The sequence below is a fragment of the Pavona decussata genome, unplaced genomic scaffold (assembly GCF_977016875.1).
Source record: "Pavona decussata unplaced genomic scaffold, jaPavDecu1.1 SCAFFOLD_366, whole genome shotgun sequence".
NCBI classification, from domain to species: Eukaryota; Metazoa; Cnidaria; class Anthozoa; order Scleractinia; family Agariciidae; genus Pavona; species Pavona decussata.
In genome coordinates, this window is record NW_028145742.1 from 2,405,881 (window position 1) to 2,425,525 (window position 19,645).

The 19,645-nt window shown below is 37.7% G+C and overlaps 4 protein-coding genes across 10 annotated transcripts; 1 reads left to right on the forward strand and 3 right to left on the reverse strand.

The window, feature by feature from the left end:
• Positions 1-137: 137 nt before the first annotated feature.
• On the reverse strand, positions 138-10,607 carry LOC146452766 (apoptosis-inducing factor 3-like). 7 transcript variants are annotated; one of them, XM_085097330.1, is made up of 21 exons: positions 10,505-10,551; positions 10,210-10,311; positions 8,584-8,662; positions 7,705-7,927; positions 7,354-7,398; positions 7,076-7,160; positions 6,915-6,965; positions 6,140-6,201; positions 5,970-6,056; positions 5,749-5,840; positions 5,298-5,377; positions 4,871-4,921; positions 4,456-4,571; positions 4,134-4,205; positions 3,836-3,899; positions 3,649-3,725; positions 2,938-3,052; positions 2,460-2,558; positions 1,965-2,040; positions 1,428-1,532; positions 464-673 (listed from the first exon to the last, which is right to left on the reverse strand). In XM_085097330.1, the coding sequence occupies exons 3-21, from the start codon at positions 8,631-8,633 to the stop codon at positions 604-606; spliced, it is 1,620 nt and encodes a 539-aa protein (XP_084953456.1). In that variant the 5' UTR covers positions 8,634-8,662; positions 10,210-10,311; positions 10,505-10,551; the 3' UTR covers positions 464-603. The 7 variants fall into 7 exon arrangements, with proteins under 7 accessions (XP_084953457.1, XP_084953456.1, XP_084953455.1 ...); XM_085097331.1 differs by lacking the exon at positions 10,210-10,311 and having other exon boundaries at positions 138-673; positions 1,379-1,532; positions 10,505-10,607; XM_085097329.1 differs by lacking the exon at positions 10,210-10,311 and having other exon boundaries at positions 10,505-10,607.
• Positions 10,608-12,024: 1,417 nt separating this feature from the next.
• Positions 12,025-14,185, reverse strand: LOC146452767 (cytochrome c oxidase subunit 6A, mitochondrial-like). Its single transcript, XM_085097729.1, has 3 exons — positions 14,025-14,185; positions 12,867-13,018; positions 12,025-12,304 (listed from the first exon to the last, which is right to left on the reverse strand). Exons 1-3 carry the CDS (start codon positions 14,152-14,154, stop codon positions 12,203-12,205), a joined length of 384 nt encoding a protein of 127 aa, XP_084953855.1. The 5' UTR covers positions 14,155-14,185; the 3' UTR covers positions 12,025-12,202.
• A 5-nt stretch (positions 14,186-14,190) lies between these two features.
• LOC146452768 (uncharacterized) lies at positions 14,191-17,364 on the forward strand. Its single transcript, XM_085097726.1, has 3 exons — positions 14,191-14,834; positions 15,661-16,014; positions 16,465-17,364. The coding sequence occupies exons 1-3, from the start codon at positions 14,336-14,338 to the stop codon at positions 17,346-17,348; spliced, it is 1,737 nt and encodes a 578-aa protein (XP_084953852.1). The 5' UTR covers positions 14,191-14,335; the 3' UTR covers positions 17,349-17,364.
• A 510-nt stretch (positions 17,365-17,874) lies between these two features.
• On the reverse strand, positions 17,875-19,644 carry LOC146452769 (uncharacterized). Its single transcript, XM_085097728.1, has 3 exons — positions 19,489-19,644; positions 18,842-19,194; positions 17,875-18,150 (listed from the first exon to the last, which is right to left on the reverse strand). The coding sequence occupies exons 1-3, from the start codon at positions 19,604-19,606 to the stop codon at positions 17,884-17,886; spliced, it is 738 nt and encodes a 245-aa protein (XP_084953854.1). The 5' UTR covers positions 19,607-19,644; the 3' UTR covers positions 17,875-17,883.
• Between the last annotated feature and the right edge of the window lies 1 nt (position 19,645).

Here is a 19,645-nt window from a genome sequence, read left to right on the forward strand (position 1 = left end):
CTGAAGGCCCCTAAATTACCCCCCTCTAACTCCTCAGGACTCGCAGCACATACTCTGCTGACCGATTTCCCTTCATGGTCCTCCCTACTAAGCATCCCGTTCACAGGCTACGTTTCTGCTTACAGCATAATGATAACTCGAGGATAAAATCTTACACAAAGTGCTTTTAGCTAAACTATTGAGTATGATAGAAACCTACATCGGGGAAATGTATAAAAGTCGACTCCCGCTTGCAGTCTGGATCATGCATGATTTTGGGCCCGGAAAATATCCGATAATTCTTTTGCTTAAAACTTATGCTGGTTCTCAGTTTTCATTCCCTAATGTGCAGTCCGCAAGGCTAGAGGTGACTGTTTATAGTTCTTTTGCTTATAAAATGTGTAAAATCTAAAGTGCTAATAGACCGCGCGAGCAGCCTCTTCCTTCTCCTAATTCACGTAGCGCGCGGTAGTGCCGTGATCCGAGAGGAAACGCGGGCGCGTCGCGCGCGCGCTCGATTTGACTTCTCTCTTCCCTTTCTAGCGTCTGCCACGCGGGCTACTCGCGTGTACGATCAAGGGAATAAGGACGACTGCTCGCAGTCTTATTCACTAAATTATTGTACTACAAGACTATGCAAGTTTCCGCTTGTGTTACGGGTTGATCGGTCTCATCAACTCTCCAAAGACTAGCCCTATAATAAAGACAGAAGGGAAAAGAAATCAGTGGAGCCAGGGATATTCATTTTATAGTACAAAGGGTGAGACAGGTGCTTTTCTTAGTAAAATTTGGGAAGAACGTAAGAGTGCGAAAAACAGAAAATAATGCAAGTATTCCGCAATTGAATAACTTAGCACATACTTATGTCATATTTGACATCGATTAGCATACCATTAGGCAGTAAGAATCATGTCTCCCTGAACTGTCTGAGTGAGCCCAAGGTTTTTCCCAGGATCGTTGTTACAACATAAAGGCCCATTTAAACGGTTTCAACATTTGCCTTACATTCAATCAACAAAAGTTGAACGGATGTTCGATGAACGGAGTCTTCAAACGGTTTCAACGCCATTCAACATTTTCAAGAACAAAGAAAATGTTGAATCGATGTTGAATGAAAGTTTAAACCAATTTGAATTATTTGATTCAACACACTTTCAACAAGCTTTCAACATTTTTTTTACGCTTTCAACAATGTTGAACGACCTGTTCAAACCGCGCGCCCCCGACATTTGGTTCAACAACTGTGTTGAAGGCATGTTGAAGCAAATGTTGAAACCGTTCAGTTAAACGGGCCTTAAGTAACAGTTGATCAAAAAAGTTGACAACAAGCTGACGCGACTTTCACAGTTCTCGTCTCATTTCTGATTGGACAACATGTTCGGATAATTCAAAATGGTACTTGTACCTGTATCCGGTACAGGGGTTAGCTCGGTTAGAGGTTTGCAGACCTTACGTCAGCCGCGGAAGGCATCTTCCCTTCAAACATCTGATTGGCTGCCTTTGCTGCTGCGTTCCCAGGCCCCATGGTGGCTACAGCCAGAACACGGTCACCTCTGAAAAAACAAAGAAGAAATTAAACTGTTAAAATGCGCAGTGAGCACTCTTTTACCCAGGGGGGAGAGGTAGGTGAACTGTTGTGAAAAACCTTCCTTTTAAAGACCCAAAAGGCTGTCTGACGCGGCACTACAAACACGTCCTGAGTTTCGTTTAGCTTGAGCCTAATTGCAGTATTAACTTTACAGTAAATCCATGTAAAAGCTGAGCCTTTGTTTTGGCAATCATCGGCATGTTTTGATTAATACGTTCGTTTTATTCTTCTCACGTCGTCAGCTGTCTTTAGAAGAAAGCTAAGACAAACAGTTGAACTCACTTTTTTTTTCATTTTTTTTAATGAAAGTACTATGATTACAATATGACTTACAATACCAACATTACTTACTATACTTACAGTACTAACGATATATACTGTACTCAGTTGAACTCACTTGACAAAGTACGCAGTGAATTTCTGCTCATCCACATCTCCGTCAATGATAACGTCATCAAAAGAATGCGCGTGACCTGGCAGCAAAAACACAAACAACAATGTACCGTAATGCACTCAGTGTGGGCAGGCAGTGGGTAGTTTTTCACAAAAACTTTATTTAATGGCCTAGCCTTTAGACATGAAACTAAAGCAAAGCAGCATCAGCGAGTTGTGGGACGCTAGCCAACCGCAAGATTCTTTGGACAAAACCACTTTACCAAACTGTAAGGCCAAGAAAACCCTGTATAACCTTGGCAAGCCAGCATATCCCAAGGAATGCTATTTCGCACAGGTCTCCAAAGCACTGATTTAAGTTCTACGTAGGGCATGGCCAAGGCATGCAGAACACTGATCCCTTTGTGTGGTTCCCCGGCAAGATAAATACTTACAGCAAACCTTTGTCTGGAATGACAACGACAGAAAACATAAAAACAGTCGTAAAGTTGAAGCTTACCACAGTATCTGATACTCTTGCCGTATTGCGACGTCCAAAAGAAGGGGATGGTGTTTATCTCTTCGTTTCGTCCAAGCATGTTACGAGCAGCAGTCAGACCTGCAATGCTCAATAAACTCAGAACATTGTAACAACCATAAGATGGAAATAAGGAAACAAAAGAGTGAACAGGGATTAAAAAATGGCACGTTAAAACTCTCTCTGATTTAAATTTGAAAACATACTGCTCTAAACAGCAAAACTCAGAACTTTATTGAAATACATATAACAAGAGCCGGTAGGGCGCATACAAAGTGGTCTTCCACTGTTCAACTAAAAAGTGTGTGAATCTTCTAATTTTCACGGCTAAAAAGCGTGACCTGACAGTAAAGTTGAGGGCAGTATGAAAATGGGGCGTAAAAACTTCTTCCGGCGTTTTCCAGACACTACGACAAAGTCAGTTATGTCTAAAATCCCGATAATAGAATATGGAAAGTACCATGTTTGTGTGAGATCTGCCAGTGACCGATTGATACCCTATCATCATTCAGCATCTTAAGAGGAAAGTGCGCAATGTCCCCAGCAGCAAACACTCCTTCACAAGCCTTCATGTACTGCGGCGAAAAAATATAGTCAGTTGGCATGTTTTCATGCTAAGGCATGAGTTTCAGAACACTTTTTCAATGGTAGGTCAGTACAATTACGCATCACATTTTTTCACGTTCCCAAGTGTATTTTGCTTCAGTTTCAGTTTCAGGGTTTTTTTGCCATTATTCTCATTATGCACATCGTTACAAGATAAATATATATTAAAATATAAAAGATAAATGAATAACAAAAGAGAGAGAAACATATGGCGAGGATGCGCATTGAGAAACCACTGGGGCTTGTACGAGCTACAGGCTCCTCAAAAAAATTACAACTTGGCATTCAGGATTTTAGGCGTAGCTTATTTAATTTATCAATATATTAAGGTTAAAAAGCAAGTACACAATCAAACACACACAGGCAGCAAAACATAAAACAGCACGTTCAAAACAGGAGTAGTCCATTTAGGAGATATGATCTTAATTTAGATTTAAACAGAGAAATTGCTTCCTCGATGCAAGGAATTGGTCAATGTTAAATAAGGAAGGCCATCAACCAAAGCTGGTTCTTTCTTTTTCTGAGGAAGAAATGGAATAAGAAATGGATAAGCCATATCACTTACCTTGTCAACAATTACATCTCCGCGACTGGACAATGGAACCCCGCTATTTTTTAAGAAATCAGTGGATGGAATAACGCCTAGCAAAAACATGGATAAACAAGACAGTAAGATACGCCATCAAGTTTTTGATGTGTGAAGTTGAAGAAGAATGTGATAACGTGAAATATTCGCCTTGTAGGAAGCTTACCTACTCCTTGTACACAAATATCAGCAGCAACTTCTGTTCCGTTGTCGAAACACACCGCTGTCAACTAAAGACAAATATAAACAGTTAAAACCGATGGGACTGCACTGATACCCAGAGCAGTGACTGTACAAAAAATGCAGAAAAACACCACTGAATGAACCTCGTTCCCAGGGTCTCCCTTCTGGGAACGAGGTTGACACTGGGTGAGTAGATTGCTCCCACTTTTTCTTGGCAAAGCTTTAATCACTGGTATTGGTAACAGGAGAAATTTAAAAAACACAAGCTTCAAATTCCTTACCTTTCCATTTTCTCCTTTGAACTCTTTCACGGCAGCATCAGTGATGAATTTGACGCCTTTGCTTTCATGAATCTAACAAATTGCAAAATGGCAATTAGCCCCTCATCAGAGCTAATAATTAAGAGTTTTGTTATGAATGCTACTGGGTCTACCAAAACCTTGCAAAACTCAAAAAATCGCAACTTGTGATTCTTCTTTCTAAAATTAAATGGTGTGGTGCATCTTTGTAAGTTTTGGATTTTAGTATTATTTTTAATCCTCAACCCTAGCAAAATTACAATTTAAGATTCGGGTGGTATTTCAAGAAAGCAGCTCCAAGTACCTTTTTCAGCATGGTGCCTATTTTTTCTCCAAGTACATTTGCAAAAGGAGTGCTGCTTCTACCAACACAAGTTACAGATGCAGCTTTGCCAACGAAGTTTGATGCCAGTTCCATACCTAACAAGGTAGAAAGGAGTTTTGCAAATAATGGCTTATCAACACCAAAATTTTTTTTCAAAACTAACAAGACAATCAGTCAATAAGAAATCTTTCACTTCTTACAGTTATTTTTAGCAACATTTTATCTGCCATTTCAACATTGTCACACAATGTCGCTTGTCAGCTGTGAAGCACTGATTGCCAATTCAGGATGAAAAGAGTTAGGCCTGACGTGCTTTTTATATCAGGCAAAATTTTTTGGTTAAGTGTGAAAACACAAATATCTATGTAAACAAGAAAGCACAGTGCATTCATACCAATAAATGATGTTCCTATGATAACTACATTCTTTTCGGGGACAAACTCAGCTGTAGAAAAAAAAAACATTTTAAATACATAGAGAGTTTCAAACTAAAATATAACAAAAGGTACGTTTAAAAAGAACAATAAATATGATGAAGACGATGATGATGGTGATGTTGCTGATAATGATAGCAATGATGATAGTGACAATATTTCTGTTTGACCTAGAAATCTGGTTTTCACTAGTTATTAAAGTTCAAAACAAAACTTCTGAATTTTCTGCTAAAGAACACCCTAACAAGGAACTAAAGCTGAGTGAAGTCAATAAGAGATTAAGATTAATTTCTGGAAAGTTTAAGAGCGAAAGATTGAAACCAACCAAAAGCCGTGCATGAACTTCTTTTTACTCACTAAAGAAATCAAATTTCTTATTTTCCATACCAATCTTATTTGCATCATCAGGGCTTCTTAACAGCATAACGTTCTCTAGATCACTTCCAGGCAGGTTTAAGCTTTTTGGTCTAAAAAGAAAAAAACATGTGTTGCCCATATGAATAAGATGGAAAAAGTGATGAAATTCCTTTCCCTGTTGCTCTATCTTAATGTGGTAGGAAGCCTTGGGTGACCTTGTGACCGCAGGGGTAGAAGTTCTTGCCAGAAAAGCTCCAGTAGGTGGGGGGAGGGGGGAGGGGTTCAACCAAGTTGGATTGGTCTGTGAAAGTGAGGCCTGACATTAACATCATTCTGGCCTCCAAGTGCAATGTAAATATTACTGGTATCATGTTACTAAACCTTGCAAGGGCAACAGGCTTCTGGGGACCCCTGCTAGGATAGCAAGCTTCATGCATACATGTCTGATCATAAAATGCAAGAAGAAATAAAGTGCACTCACTTTCCACCAGTAGCAATCAACACATTGTCAAAGTTTAACACTGTGTTATTACTTAAAGTGACAGTCTTCTTGTTGACATCTAGTGCTGTAGCCTATGAGATAAAAAAAGAACTATATAATATTAATTAAATAACTAAAATGGAAAAGGAAAACTCTAATTTGTAAATCTGTACACATTGAGTTGCTTCACTACCTGGAAGAAATGTGTTGATCACTCTCACCTCAACATCATGAAGGAATTCAATATCATAGTCTGTGAAATGTTCCTTGGAGCGAAGCTTCAGAGAGTCAGCAGTGGCAGCTAATTTCTATCAATTAAACATACAGGAAAATTATTATTTAATAATATTTCCAGCTCCCAAATGTGAAGCAGTTAACTACTTATACTAACCTTACTGAGAATGGGTCGATCATAAGGCAAGTGAGGTTCTTTTGTGACCATTATAACTCGACCTGCAAGATGTATATATAGCACAGTTTGGGCTAAACTAAGCTACTTAGCACAAAATGCACACAATTTACTTATTTAAACAAATATTTATATCTATAGGGAGTGTCCAGTTCCGCATAGGGCTGATGTAAAGGGAGTCCTGTATCATAATTACATGAAATACAGTTGCACACTACGTTACAATAAATTATAACTATTTATTTAGAGTATAAAAGGAAATCATAGTCTGGAAATCATACAAGAAAGAGGATATTTCTATCATAACATAAGTCAAACATCTAAATATGATAAAAATAAGGGAAAAGAAGTTTTACACTTTGTTTTGATGACTCCATGTCATCATTTTCAAGTGAAAAGAAACTTCGCTTATTTTTATCATTAGATGTTTAACTAAATGTAAATATCTTATAATATAAGTCACCAAATGAATACACACTTGGCAGCACGTATATAATTATCACTGGGTATTTGAAGGGCTTGGCATATAACCGATAGGTCTATAGTGCATTTCATGTTGCTTTTTGTTGTTTTAGATCAGATTTACCAGAGGTTATGCATGTATCCTTTAATTCCTTCAGGAAATGATGCTCCAATGTTTTGTCTGCTGCTTCAGGCTTTGTTTGCAATAAAAACCTACGATTATCGCCAAGATAATTTCTGTTTTTATCACAAAACAAGGCATCAAACAAGGAGTTGTCTTAAGTATATAAAATACCTTTGAATCCTTCCTCCCTCAGAGTTTCTGCTGCTTTCATGCCTGCTCCACCTATCATACATAATCCAAAAAAGTATGTTTACTAGATAAAATTATGCATGCAGCAATGTAATGGCCACTGATGACAATCCATGTATACTACACATTCAAAGACACCTCACCTCCACCAATGATAACAAACACTCTTTTGTCGTAGTTTGTGTCTGCCTTTACCATCTTCTTGACTCTCTTATGGGTTGTTAATTGCTAAGCAAGGAAAGAACAGTCCTTTACCATTTGATAATAAAACAGATTATTTAAAACAAAAAAAATTTCACTGTAGGACTACATCTAGCTTGCATGTCATAAAAATATTGTGAAATCTTGGTCTTAGCAAGGGCCATTGAATGAACTGAAAATAAATATATATATATAAAAAATAAAATTTTATAAGAACTACCTCTGGCTGTGCTCTCACAATGACATTATCATTCTTGATGACTACCTGAAACAAATTTATGACAAAATATATTATTATGCTAATTAAATTATGAATCCACATAAGTTATGCATGAGCAGTTTTCAGATGTTGGAGAACAAAAGAAGGGTAGGGCCAGGAGAGAGGGATTGGGACTAGGGAAGGGTTTGTGGGGTTGACAGGAGAACAGGAACCTGCATGAGAAAAAGTGGAAATTAAATTGCAATGTTCTGCAATAAAAATAGTGCAAAGATGAAGAAGCCATGGAGGAAGGACTGGAACCAGGAGAACTCAGGAAACTGAAGAATGAAGCTTAGTTGTACTTCTGTATACCTCAAATTTTGGTATACTGTCTAGTCCAGGAAAATCTTCAATATCACCAGTCTTGATATTGAAGCAAGCTCCATGCCATGGGCAGCGCACTCGTCCATTATTCAGGTGTCCCGTGGCCAGTGGCGCTCCATAGTGTGTGCACTTGTGACCAACTGCAAAGTACTGTCCATTTTCACGTACCAATAATGCTTTACCAGAGTCACCAATATCAATTGTTTTCATACTTAAAAAAAAAATTAAAAAAAAATAAATAAACTATTTCAGACTGCTAAATAATAGTAATGTTAGTGACAAGCTAAGTACAAAGAAACTCCTGGTCAATTTCTGGGGAAGAAAGAATACAAAATATGGTAGATCAGCATAAAAATAGTTACTATACACACTGACCAAGATTGTCCAACATAGTAATAGATAAAGAAATACTGGCCATCTTCCAGCTTTATTTGTTGACACACATGGTCTCAAATTGATCACAGGTGAACTAAGAAAAGAAATTATCTAGAAAAATTGCATAGAAACCACCACACAAAAAGCTAGCGGTCCAGCCAAAAGATCTGAACTGCTTGTAAAACCAATTTATCCAGACTGCATAAGGCAGAATCTAAATAATACAACAACGTAACATTGACCCTCCAAGTTACTGTCAACATTTTCATCAGTTGCCATCTGATAACTCACTTTGGATCATGTGTCTTGTAGGGGCCTTGATCGATGGCAGTGATCGCTATCTCGGGTTGATATGTCAGCCAATATTGGTCGACATGTCGGTTGATACTCGGTTGACAGTGTACCGCTATATCAAATGATGCATTGACCAAGGTGTCTGTCGGCCAATGTAGCACAACAAGTACAATAGAACAACAAACTTGGTTAACTTACGTGCCTTCTTCCAGACAGTCATCATACTGGCCTACAGTAACCTCAATCATGTTGTTGCCGATGAATTCTGCAGACGTTCCTGATTAAAAAAGAGGATGTATTTCACTGTAGAGTACTACTAATAAAAAATGATAAGTAAACATTTAGAGCATTTTTAACTAAGCATCTCACAGATGGCCATAATTTACAGGTATCAGGGAATGACTTGTACAGCCGCACATATATCGCACATATATGCACTTTCCTTAACTGTGTCTCTAAATTTCTCCTTGTGATAGGCAACACTTACAACTGCCAAGGGCAACCAAGATAATTTTTGCAAAAACAGCCACACAACCCTGCTAGGGACACCTGTCTTTGTATAAAATCTCTAAAATATCTCAACAAAGAGGAGTTTCAAACTCACCATATGATAACATTCATAAACTAAGAATATTTCAGTGAGTGACAGGCATACTTGGGAAAAGGAAATTGAAGTGCTCCTATCAGGCATCAACCCTAAGAGCTTCTGATTACTAGTTCGGATGCTCAGATACCACTAGTCGCCATTCATTATTGCTCCTCCTTCTCAGAATTTTGCTCTTCTTGTTCACTCCCCCCTCCCCCACCAATCTAATGAATAGCAACACTTCTTTTTTCTGTTGCGCATTCCTATTTTCAACATTGTCATAGTCAACACTTTCATCCAAAGATAAATATTTCTCATTTAAAAAGTTTGGTTTGTAGCTAGCCTGCACCACAGATGGACAATAACCACTGCATAGTCTGCCTGCAGTGCAGGCTAGTTTGTAGCCAAAAACTATAATAGGATGTTTCAGTTGCTGCTGAAACCTTCAGCTACACATGTAAACCCTGGCATTAAAAATATACAATAAACGTGATAATGAATGTTCTAAGAAAAGGGTTTTTTTTAAATTCTTGATGAGAGTATATGTTACATGTTTTAATTTTTATTCATATGACCAGCGACTCTGTTTATAGACATTTACATAAATTCCCATTGTTTTCTTGGTTTATATTATTTTTTTATCACTTTTCACAACAAGTATAGAAGAACCTTGTATTAAAGTTCAACACAACAGTCTCTTTGGATGCAGGCTCAAAGCAGATGATAGACAATAATATTGCATGACAGGTGGTGGTTAAACGAGATCGTATCTGAGTTTTATGTATCATCAAATATCATTGACTTAGCTTATCCTGTGCCACTCGACCTTTTAAGCAATAATTTCAAAGACAAAAAAAAAATAGAAATACTAATAAACATTCAATTCCGACTTCAGCTTAAAAATCTTCATACATAAACGCGAGAATACTATTTCACCTAAGAAGTTTTCGAAACGCCCACAACAAGGCCAATATACGAGTCAATAAAGAAAAGCTTCCTGCTTCTTAATTCTCAACGTGGGTGTCAAAGCTTTGACTTTGATCGAATGCACGAAATTAAAAAAAAGTCACAGAAGTATGCTGTTTTCTAACCTGCAAATGGCTCTCCTTCCACGGTGTGACTATTAAAACATAATAAACAAATCTCGCGCGCAAAAACCATTTGCTCAATCTGTCACCATGCTGAAATGAGTCAGCATGATCCTGACAATTTTGTTTACCCTTTTAACATTTCCTCACCTTCCTCGGCGAAAACAGACGTTAGGGTCCCAGTTGTCGAAAAGCTGGCAAAAGATGGCTTAGGGACCCTTTTCAACACTTTGCTTTCCTTCTTGGAGGAAACTGTAACCCCCATTATGGGAAAATGTTAATGTCCTTTGCTGACTAATTGACAGCCTACTGCGTATACGCAAACACACGGACAGTCTTCCTGTTGCACGGAGCATCTATTTTTGTATATTTACTACGAGACAAACTAGCAGTGACGTAACACTGGTGTTAAATGTCCCATTTGTGGAGCACTGTAATTTCTTACCTCAAGATATTCACAATTAACAAAAGGTCAGCTATTCAGCTGTGCAACAATTTTCACCGTGCAGACCTTGAAAACCTACAGTGCTTAGGACCTAAGTGGTCACGTGCTGATGGCCACAGGAAACCCAGGCGTTACACAGTATTATCAATAAAAGTTGTTTTACCATCATAAGGTGTCCAACCTTGTTTTTGGGATATCTATTCTAGGAACAACCTCTCGGGAGTTAGTTGATACTAATGTACTGTATATCAGGTTGAGTAAGCACCCTCCGGCCTCACAAAAGCAGTTTTTTGCTTCATGAAAAGGCCAAAAGTTCTGGATAGCAGTAGGCAGTTTAATTAAAAGTTTAACAAAAACGACAACAGTTTTGATTTTTGATAACATGTTTTGACAGCTCTTGTGTCATCTTCAATTCAACTTTGTACTTAACAATTTAAACTGAAGATGATGAAGAGCTGTTGTAACACGTTTTCAAAAATCAAAACTGCTGTCATTTTTCTTAAACTTTCAGGAAATTGTAATAACCCAAGGTCCCAAGCCCCTCACCAAAGAAAAGAGAGATTCAAATAGTACATGAAGTGATAGAACTTTGAATTTATGCTTAGTTTACTGTCAAGATCAAGAACCCATCCACAGTTCAAACAAATTTATTAAGTTTATTATTAAGTTTGCCAAGTTGAATTATTTGTTTACTATTTCTGGAATACGAATCAACAAATTTTTCGAAATGGATTTAACTATAAAAGTTAATGCTAAAAGAGAACGACGTTTCCACCGTCCGATGGTCATTTTCAAGTTCAAGATGAGAAGTAAAAATTAGCATTAGCATGCTAATTTTTACTTCTCATCTTGAACTTGAAAATGACCATCGGACGGTGGAAACGTCGTTCTCTTTTAGCATTAACTTTTATAGTTAAATCTATTTCTCGGCTGCACTGATTTATACTCCCTCCAAATACACCTGTCTGAAAAAGAAATCTTATCAAAATTTCAACCAAGCCTTGGTCTTTATCAATTAAAAACAAAACAAGAGAAACAATTTGTCAACCTGAAAACCACAGACTTTTAAGTCTGATTTTAAAAATCATCTGTTTCCTTTGCTCTTTTTGGTCAGCTACATTACTGCACCTTTCAATAACATGCTGGGCCCAGTTGCTCAAAGCATGGTCAGCACTAACCCGGGTTAAATACCATGACAACCTGTAGGTTTTAATACCTCTTAACCAATGGTTAGCACTAACCATGCTTCGAGCTACTCAGCCCAGACCTTGAAGTTCAAGATTCAACCAACCGTTTCGCTTTTCACTTCCACTAATCACTGTGGACCTCTAAGAAAACAATAAAGTTTGGCCCTATGTTCATATGCTGTGATTGGTGGATTTCAATCCACTTTGTCGGTTTATTTTTTTATGATTGATGGCAGTAAAACATGCAAATGGTTAGTTGGGGTTGAAATTCAGAGTCCATATGTTAGTATAATATTATTAATCATTCTAGAGAACACAGCACATACACAAAACTCCAGTCTTTGCATAATTTTATTCACAAACCGTTTACAATTTAATCAATTACTACAAAGTAACAACACCATCACAGGCTGACACACCTTGGAACAAATTTCCAGTACTGAAATTAGCAAAAAAGTTTCTCAAGAATTGAAGTCTTGCAAACAGCAATGAAAGAGAGCATAAGTTGCACTCAGTGTTCATGGCCCTCTTCTCCATCTTCGTACCCTTCAGGTAAAGCATTGGTGTGAGGGTTGTGGAACAAACTGTGGTTGCCATCTCCCCATGGGAATGCCTGCAAAACACAACATTGAATTTCTCTTATAATTTTTTTGATGGAAAAAGAGGACAAAAATAATGATAATAATAATAACAATAATAATAATGACAACCACAACCACAACTACAACAATATTAACGAGGAATTGAAAAATGATTAAAAAACTCATTGACCTATCAAAATAATGGTCGATAAAACATCACGTGCAGTGGTTTTAAAACCCGATAAAACCTCCTCCTTATTAGTATATGGTGTTTAATGTTTTTCTCATATGCTAATTTCCAACGTTCACAAAAGCATCATTGTTATGAACTCTCTTCCCAGGCAAGATGTGGAACATTTGACTTTTTGAAGAATTCTTGATCAAAATCCCCTCCCATAAGCCAAAAAGAGTTTAAATGAGGTGAAATTATCTAATTTTGATTTTTCTCCCTTCCATGTACATTCTGGATCCACATTGTTCATGTAACAGATATTTGCTACAAGGTGAAAATGCTGAGATAGAACACCTTTCTGAAGTGCTGCTGAGCTCAACACCTGTCATGATGGTCATCAAGTTCAAAAGCGCAAATCTTACTTTGCTACGGATCCTCAGATGAGGGTATGCAACAAATCCTGGCCTGGGGTGTGTATGATGTTCCATTTCCTTGGTCACAGCATTATAGGCACAAATCAAAATTGCAGGCACAGCAACAAAGATGGATATGTTCTTCCAAGTCTTCATGGTTGCTAAGGGGTTAAAGAAAAAGATAATTGTGTGAACATGCATTAACTGGTGCATTAGTGTAGCTCTTCAGTTCACAAAATACAAAGTTTTTTTTGACAAACCACAGACTTCCCATTTTGTAAAGTACACATTTTGACAAGACTTCTGCACGACCCCACACATTAGTAATAATTATCTATGCATTTTGCAACTTTAACTGTATTCATGCTCACTGTTTTTGGAAGAGAATTAGTATGACAGTGGTGCATTGGATTGTGCAAAAATATCTTTCTCAGATTTCTATTTTGTTTTGTTCTATTCTGTTTAGCGTAAGCTTACATAGTGCAGCAAGCCACCAAGACTATACTCATGACAGAAAGTGTATAGAGAAGGGCCTTGTGCATAATATTTCCTGCAGTTGGTTATTGTGAGGCCATGTCAATTGCTCAAATTACCACACTTGATGAAAGGGGAACTATGCATGTTGGACCTACGTAAATAGGCTCAGAAGACTGTGGTTATTATTCCATTATTTTTTTTATTATCTAGAGAAGAGCCTATTGTCCACAGTTATAATCCTAAGTCAAACATTGCTTGTAAAAAGTTTCTATCTGGTGATCCTCTGACATGTAAAACATGACGCTCACAAGTTTTTGTGACCTTTAAATTTTAGTTGGATTTAAGTTTTATAGATTTTATAATTTTATTTATAAATAGAGTACTTTATTTACAGTATCTTAAATATAGTATTGTCATTGTATTTTAACTCTGTAAATTCAGCTGTATGTCAGCTGAAAAATATAAACGGTCTTTAGTTATTATTTATTTACAGTATACGCGTTCACTCTCTATATCAACTATTTCATCTTCACTCAGACACCCATTATGTTTTGACGCTCACTACACCAAAACGCTTGCAACGTTGAGAACCTGGATATGGGCTTACACACAAAACAGTCGACCATGGAGGGCACCTTTTTGTTCAGTTTTTTAACAAATAACTCTCGGTTAACGTTCCATTTGACTTACATTCGGCATGCTTAGACTCCGCTGCCTCTTTCTCTGCGAGACTCATTTTTGGCGAAGTAGCGTCGGCGTAAGATCGCCTAGAAGCCGTCCTTGAAATCCAGTTCAATCGCGAAAGTATGCGCGCCGCCATCTTGTAACCTTCGACACTGTATTTGTATCGAACAGACGTCTGGGAAATGTTGGAGATGGCCAATCACAGAAGCCCTTATATTGCACCACAGAGTGAAATCCAAAATGGCGGATTAATGTGTATATGTAGGTCTTTTGCCGGTTAGGAAAAATTAGTTGCAATTCTCCGCAGCATTGGTAAAATGGATTATCTAGAAGAGCAAAGAGAAGAAGTTGAATCACTGAAGTCCATATTTCCTGATGAATTTTCTGAGATCAGTGCTTTTCCACCGACATTTATGATCAGAATTGATGATGTGGACATTTCTCCTACCGTCTCATCTCTGCAACTGAAGATTTCTTTTCCACCCAAGTATCCTGATGAAATCCCTTCCATTGAGATTCCAAACCGATCCAATGCAATGCCTAAAGAGTTCATAGAAGAACTGATCGCCTTCTTACAAGGTTCATGTAAGGAATACCTCGGAATGCCAATGATTTTTGGTTTGGTTGATTCAGCTAAAGAGTGGCTCGTGGAAAATATGGGAAAATTTAAATCTTTTGAAGAAGACAAAGCCGCTGCCGCCGAAATAGATGAAGAAGACAATACCCAAGACTCAATGATCTCACAAAATTTGAAAGACAAGCTAGAAATTGTTAATGCAAAGGGTGGAAGATGGAACTTTATCATTGGCCTTATTGGTAATTAGTTGAACTTTATAGCCTTCTACTTTGGGGTAATCACACACTAGCCCTCCAAACATATAGGAAGGAAGGAACTGTGTGACAATCCTAAAGAGCATCTGCATAAGAAACAAATTTATAATTGACTTAATTCCTTAAGTTGCTCTCTCCCCTCCCCACCCCCCCTCCCCCCCATGAGGCAAGAACATTGGATTTGTGTTTGTACTCGCTGACTACTCTCATAACTGTTAATCTCCCTTAAAACACAAAATTTAACTTTTAACTAATTTAGAATCTCTTGGGTGCCACCATCTCCTATAAGGGACAACTACCTTTCGTAAAATTCCCAAATATGTTTAATGATCGTCTAGCTAAATGCATTTTGACGTGCTTCTTGCCTGGAGTAGGGATAGCCAGACGGACTCTTTTCAAAATTTCAGCTGGGGCTGTGCCATGCATTAAAATAGATGTTTTTCAGGAAAAACACCAACTGAAAATGCATTATTTATTGTATTGTTTCATTGCAGAATGAAAACTACCTAATGAACTTTTCTTGTTTGTGTATGCATCAATATCTTATTCTAGAAAACTACTGGAAGATTTTTTCTTTACATCTTGCGTCTTGCTAATAATATATTTGGTAAATAAAGCTGAATTCTGTTATTCTCTTTTTAGGAAAACCATCTGCTGGAAAATCCACATTTTTTAATACTGCCATATTGTGTATGCATCAATATCTGGATTCTAGAAAACTACTTGAAGATTTTTTCTTTACATCTTGCATCTTGCTAATAATATACCGGTATTTGGTAAATAAAGCTGAATTCTGTTAATCTCTTTTTAGGAAAACCATCTGCTGGAAAATCCACATTTTTTAATGCTGCCACTCACCAAAATTTAGCTAAAATAGGAGCCCACCCATTCACAACGATTGAACCAAATATTGGCCAGGCATTCTACTCTATACCATGCCCGTGTTCTCAGTGGACGCAAAGATGTCAGGCCAAGTATGGTCACAGTGCCCTTGGAGAGCGTTTTGTCCCAGTCTTGCTCAAAGATGTCGCAGGTTTAGTCCCCGGTGCATGTGAAGGGAGAGGCAAAGGCAACAAGTTTTTGAACGATTTGCTGGATGCTGATGTACTTGTTCATGTTATTGACCTGTCTGGACAGACTGATGCAGATGGAAAACCCACTACAGGTAACCTTAGCAACATTGATAATAATTATCTTATGCTAGATTAAATCTGACTGAACCAAAATGAACACAAATCACATTTTCCTGGACAGAAAAGTCAGATGTTCAATTCAAGTGATCAATATGTATTTTCTCTTTAGATTATCAGTACAGTGCAAAGGAGACAGTAAAGAAGTATTTGCTAACTGAAATTGGTGATAAAAAGAAATAAGAAGGATAACATTTTATTACACGTAATAGTATGGATAATTTGGGGAGAGGGTTCTTCAAAGCCAAACACCTTCTGTGGGAGAGACATGGATATTTCTGGAACAACAGAATGCATCATTCTGTGTATTCATCATGCAGGAAGTCCACTCTTTCTTTTGGCACTATTTATCATTTGTTGGGTTGCCTGTGGAGGAGAGGCTATACTATGAGATAGCAGGTGATTTGTTTTTCTTTTTTCAACAGAAAATGACCCCACAAAAGATGTTGCTTGGATTCAACAAGAACTTCATAGATGGATTTATGATAATATCATGGAGAAATGGGATTCAATAAGAAAGAAACTAACTAAACTCTGTGACATGTTCACTGGATATCACAGTTCACAAGCTCTGATTCAGCTTGCTTTTGAGTCAGCAGGAATATCAGAAACAAAGCTTCTTTCCATCCCAAGGATGGAAAAAACTAATGCTGAATGGATGGTGCATAAATTAGTTGATGAATTTTTACAATTACGATTTCCCATACTTTTAGCTCTTAACAAAGTAGATCTCGCTGATGGTGTGGTTAATCTGGAGAAATTTAAAGAGCAGTTTGATAACAAAACAATGGTGCCTGTCAGTGCAAGAAGTGAGTGTTTTCTACAACAGAAGTGTAAGGATGGTGTCATATCTTACCAGAGTGGATCTCCACATTTTGTTCTCAACACGCAACTAACAAGTTCTGAGAAAGAGTTGGCGGAAATCAAAGAAAATGTTCTTGAATTGTTTGGGGACACTGGTGTCCTCCGGGCCTTGTCCCAAGCAGTGAATCTGCGGTCACCAACATATGCATTTCCCGTTAATTGCCTTGACACTTATCAATCAATCAGTGTGAAAACAAATGAGAAACCTCAAATTCTCCGAGACTGTATTGTTTTAAAACCAGGAACGTCAGTTGGAAAACTGTTCAATATCATGCTTTATCCGCCTGTCTCCCTTCTAGCTGGGGAGTATGTGAGAGCGGAAGGGGTTAATTCCAGTGGAACAAAGAAAGTGTTGCACAAAAATGATCTTATAAATGAGTCAAATCAGATTGTGAAAATTATGAGTACAAAGAAAGCGTCTTCTCCTGCAAAAACAAGAAGTTAATAGTAGAGAATTATTTTGTCTCTAGTGTTAGCTGTATACTGGCAGTCAGACCAAGTGTAAGGGAGCAACTTTTAAATCAATAGGTGCATTATCTACTGAGTGTCTTCTTCATGGACAAAACAATGCCATTCATATTGCCTTATGGGAGGTCTGGACAGTGGCAAAAATTTAACCATGCAGACAATAATATTGATATTTTTAGAAGAACCATAAATAAGAAAATTGATAACATATTTTTAATAAATATAGTAGTGATGACAGTATTGTGTTTATATTTTAAAGTAGATAGCAACAAGTTATTGATATCACATACTTCAAATTGAATTTTCATGAGCTCATCAGTGCTACCAATAACAGAACAACCTTGCATTGCATTCCAGTTTACTGGTAATTTAGTCAAGTGGTAAATCTCACTAAAAACCATTCCTTTTCAAAATTCATAAATAGTTAAATATCAGAAGTAATAGAGACATTAGTGTTCAAAATGACAAAAATGTGCCTGCAAAGTGAATGTAATGATCTTTGTGTGCAGACCTCATTTATTTTCTTTGCTTTCAAATGTGTCCTTCAGGAAAAATTCATCTTCAGTGTAAAACATCAGTCCACAGTTTGCTGCAAATTCCTTATCACTTGCACCGTGATCTTTCTTTCTCCCAGCTGCATCACCAACAAAGAAACTTTTCTTTTTATCCACTTTCACATCCCCATTGCAACTTTGACATAAGAGGTCCCACATTGCTGTGTCTGGCTTACGATAGGCATCCTTTGCTGTGGCAACAAATATCTGAAAGGGGAGACCAACCTGCAGAAAGAAAATTATTTAATGGTGGGATTTGTGACTGAAAATCCAAAAGCTATCAAGGGACACTGTCGAGTCATTCCAAACAAGTGCAGAAGGTTTTTGGTTCCAAACAACAGCCATGTAGCAGCCCCACCAATGCGATAGATATTTTAGATATTAGGAAGACTCAGTCTACAGAGGATGGCAAGTGCATGCACAAGTTTTTAGCTTGAGCCAGCAATCCCCCAACAGACATCCCCCAACAATACTTTATTTCACCCCATAATTATTACAAATAAAAAAATACATACAACAAATGATAGGGGTGCTGGCTGCCCAAAAAAACCTAAGAGTTAAAAATGCCAGGCAGCCAGCTGTAAGAAAAGATATTTAAATGTTAAGGTCAGGGACACAAGAATAAACACACATAGATACACCCCCTTATCCCTTGTTCCAACTGTCACTGAACCTTCCGTTCAACGATCAGCCTTTTCAGCCATGTACACACCCACAGACAACCCAAAGATGACTTAAGTGGTCTTTGTTGGCTCAAGGAACAAACAAACATTTAAAGGGGTGTTAAAAATAATATGACATAATCTAACCCCTCCTTGTGAGTGATCTCTCCTACCCCACCCCCACCCCCCCTTGCCAAGGAGCTGAATCCAATACAATCTAATGCCAGATGCATCTCACAGAAATTTCATCTTACCTTATTTATGAACCCCATCAGTCTCCCTTTCTTTTCTGCTATAACCTTCTGTTTTGATGCCTTGGCTTTGCCTATTGCTGCTTGATTTGTAAAGATCACAAGTTTGTACCCATCCTGGTGGAGTCTGGTAAGCTTCTGTACACATGTAGGGTATAATGTGGACCACGCATCTGGTCCATGCTTGAATAAAGATGTCTTGGCTAAAGTTCCATCAAAATCAAAACTTGCAATTCTGTCCGAGTGGTGCATTTCCTCAGATTCATAGAGTAATACTGTTTCCTTCCACTTCCAAGCAGCTGGAGAATCACTTGTCCCATGAGACTTAACGTCTTCAGCAGTCTTTGGTTTGCCTTCTGGAGAATGCACAGCTATTGGTTAGGCCTTAAAATATTATTCTGATCAAAATCTGATTTCTCCCTTTTTAATAACTATTTACTAACAGTGAGATTGCTTATGCAATTCACTGAAAATATAAATGATGTTAATTTCGATGAAATATCATTCATGAAGAAGACAAGTGACCACAATAAAGAATTTCTTCAATATGGTATACACGCAGGCTGGATGTGGATGTCATATGACATCCATCATAGCTGGATCGCAGGTAGGAGTATAGAAACCAATCGACAAAGTCAAACATCTCCTACCTGCTTTACTCGCTCCAAAAAATCGTTTAATGTTATTTTGTTTGCCATCACTTTCATCATCTTCGACTTCATCTCTTTTTCTTTTCGCTGGTTTTGAACCGGCCTTCTCTTCCGCCATGTTGATTTACGGGCTCTTCAAAGTTTTTCCATCAGCGGT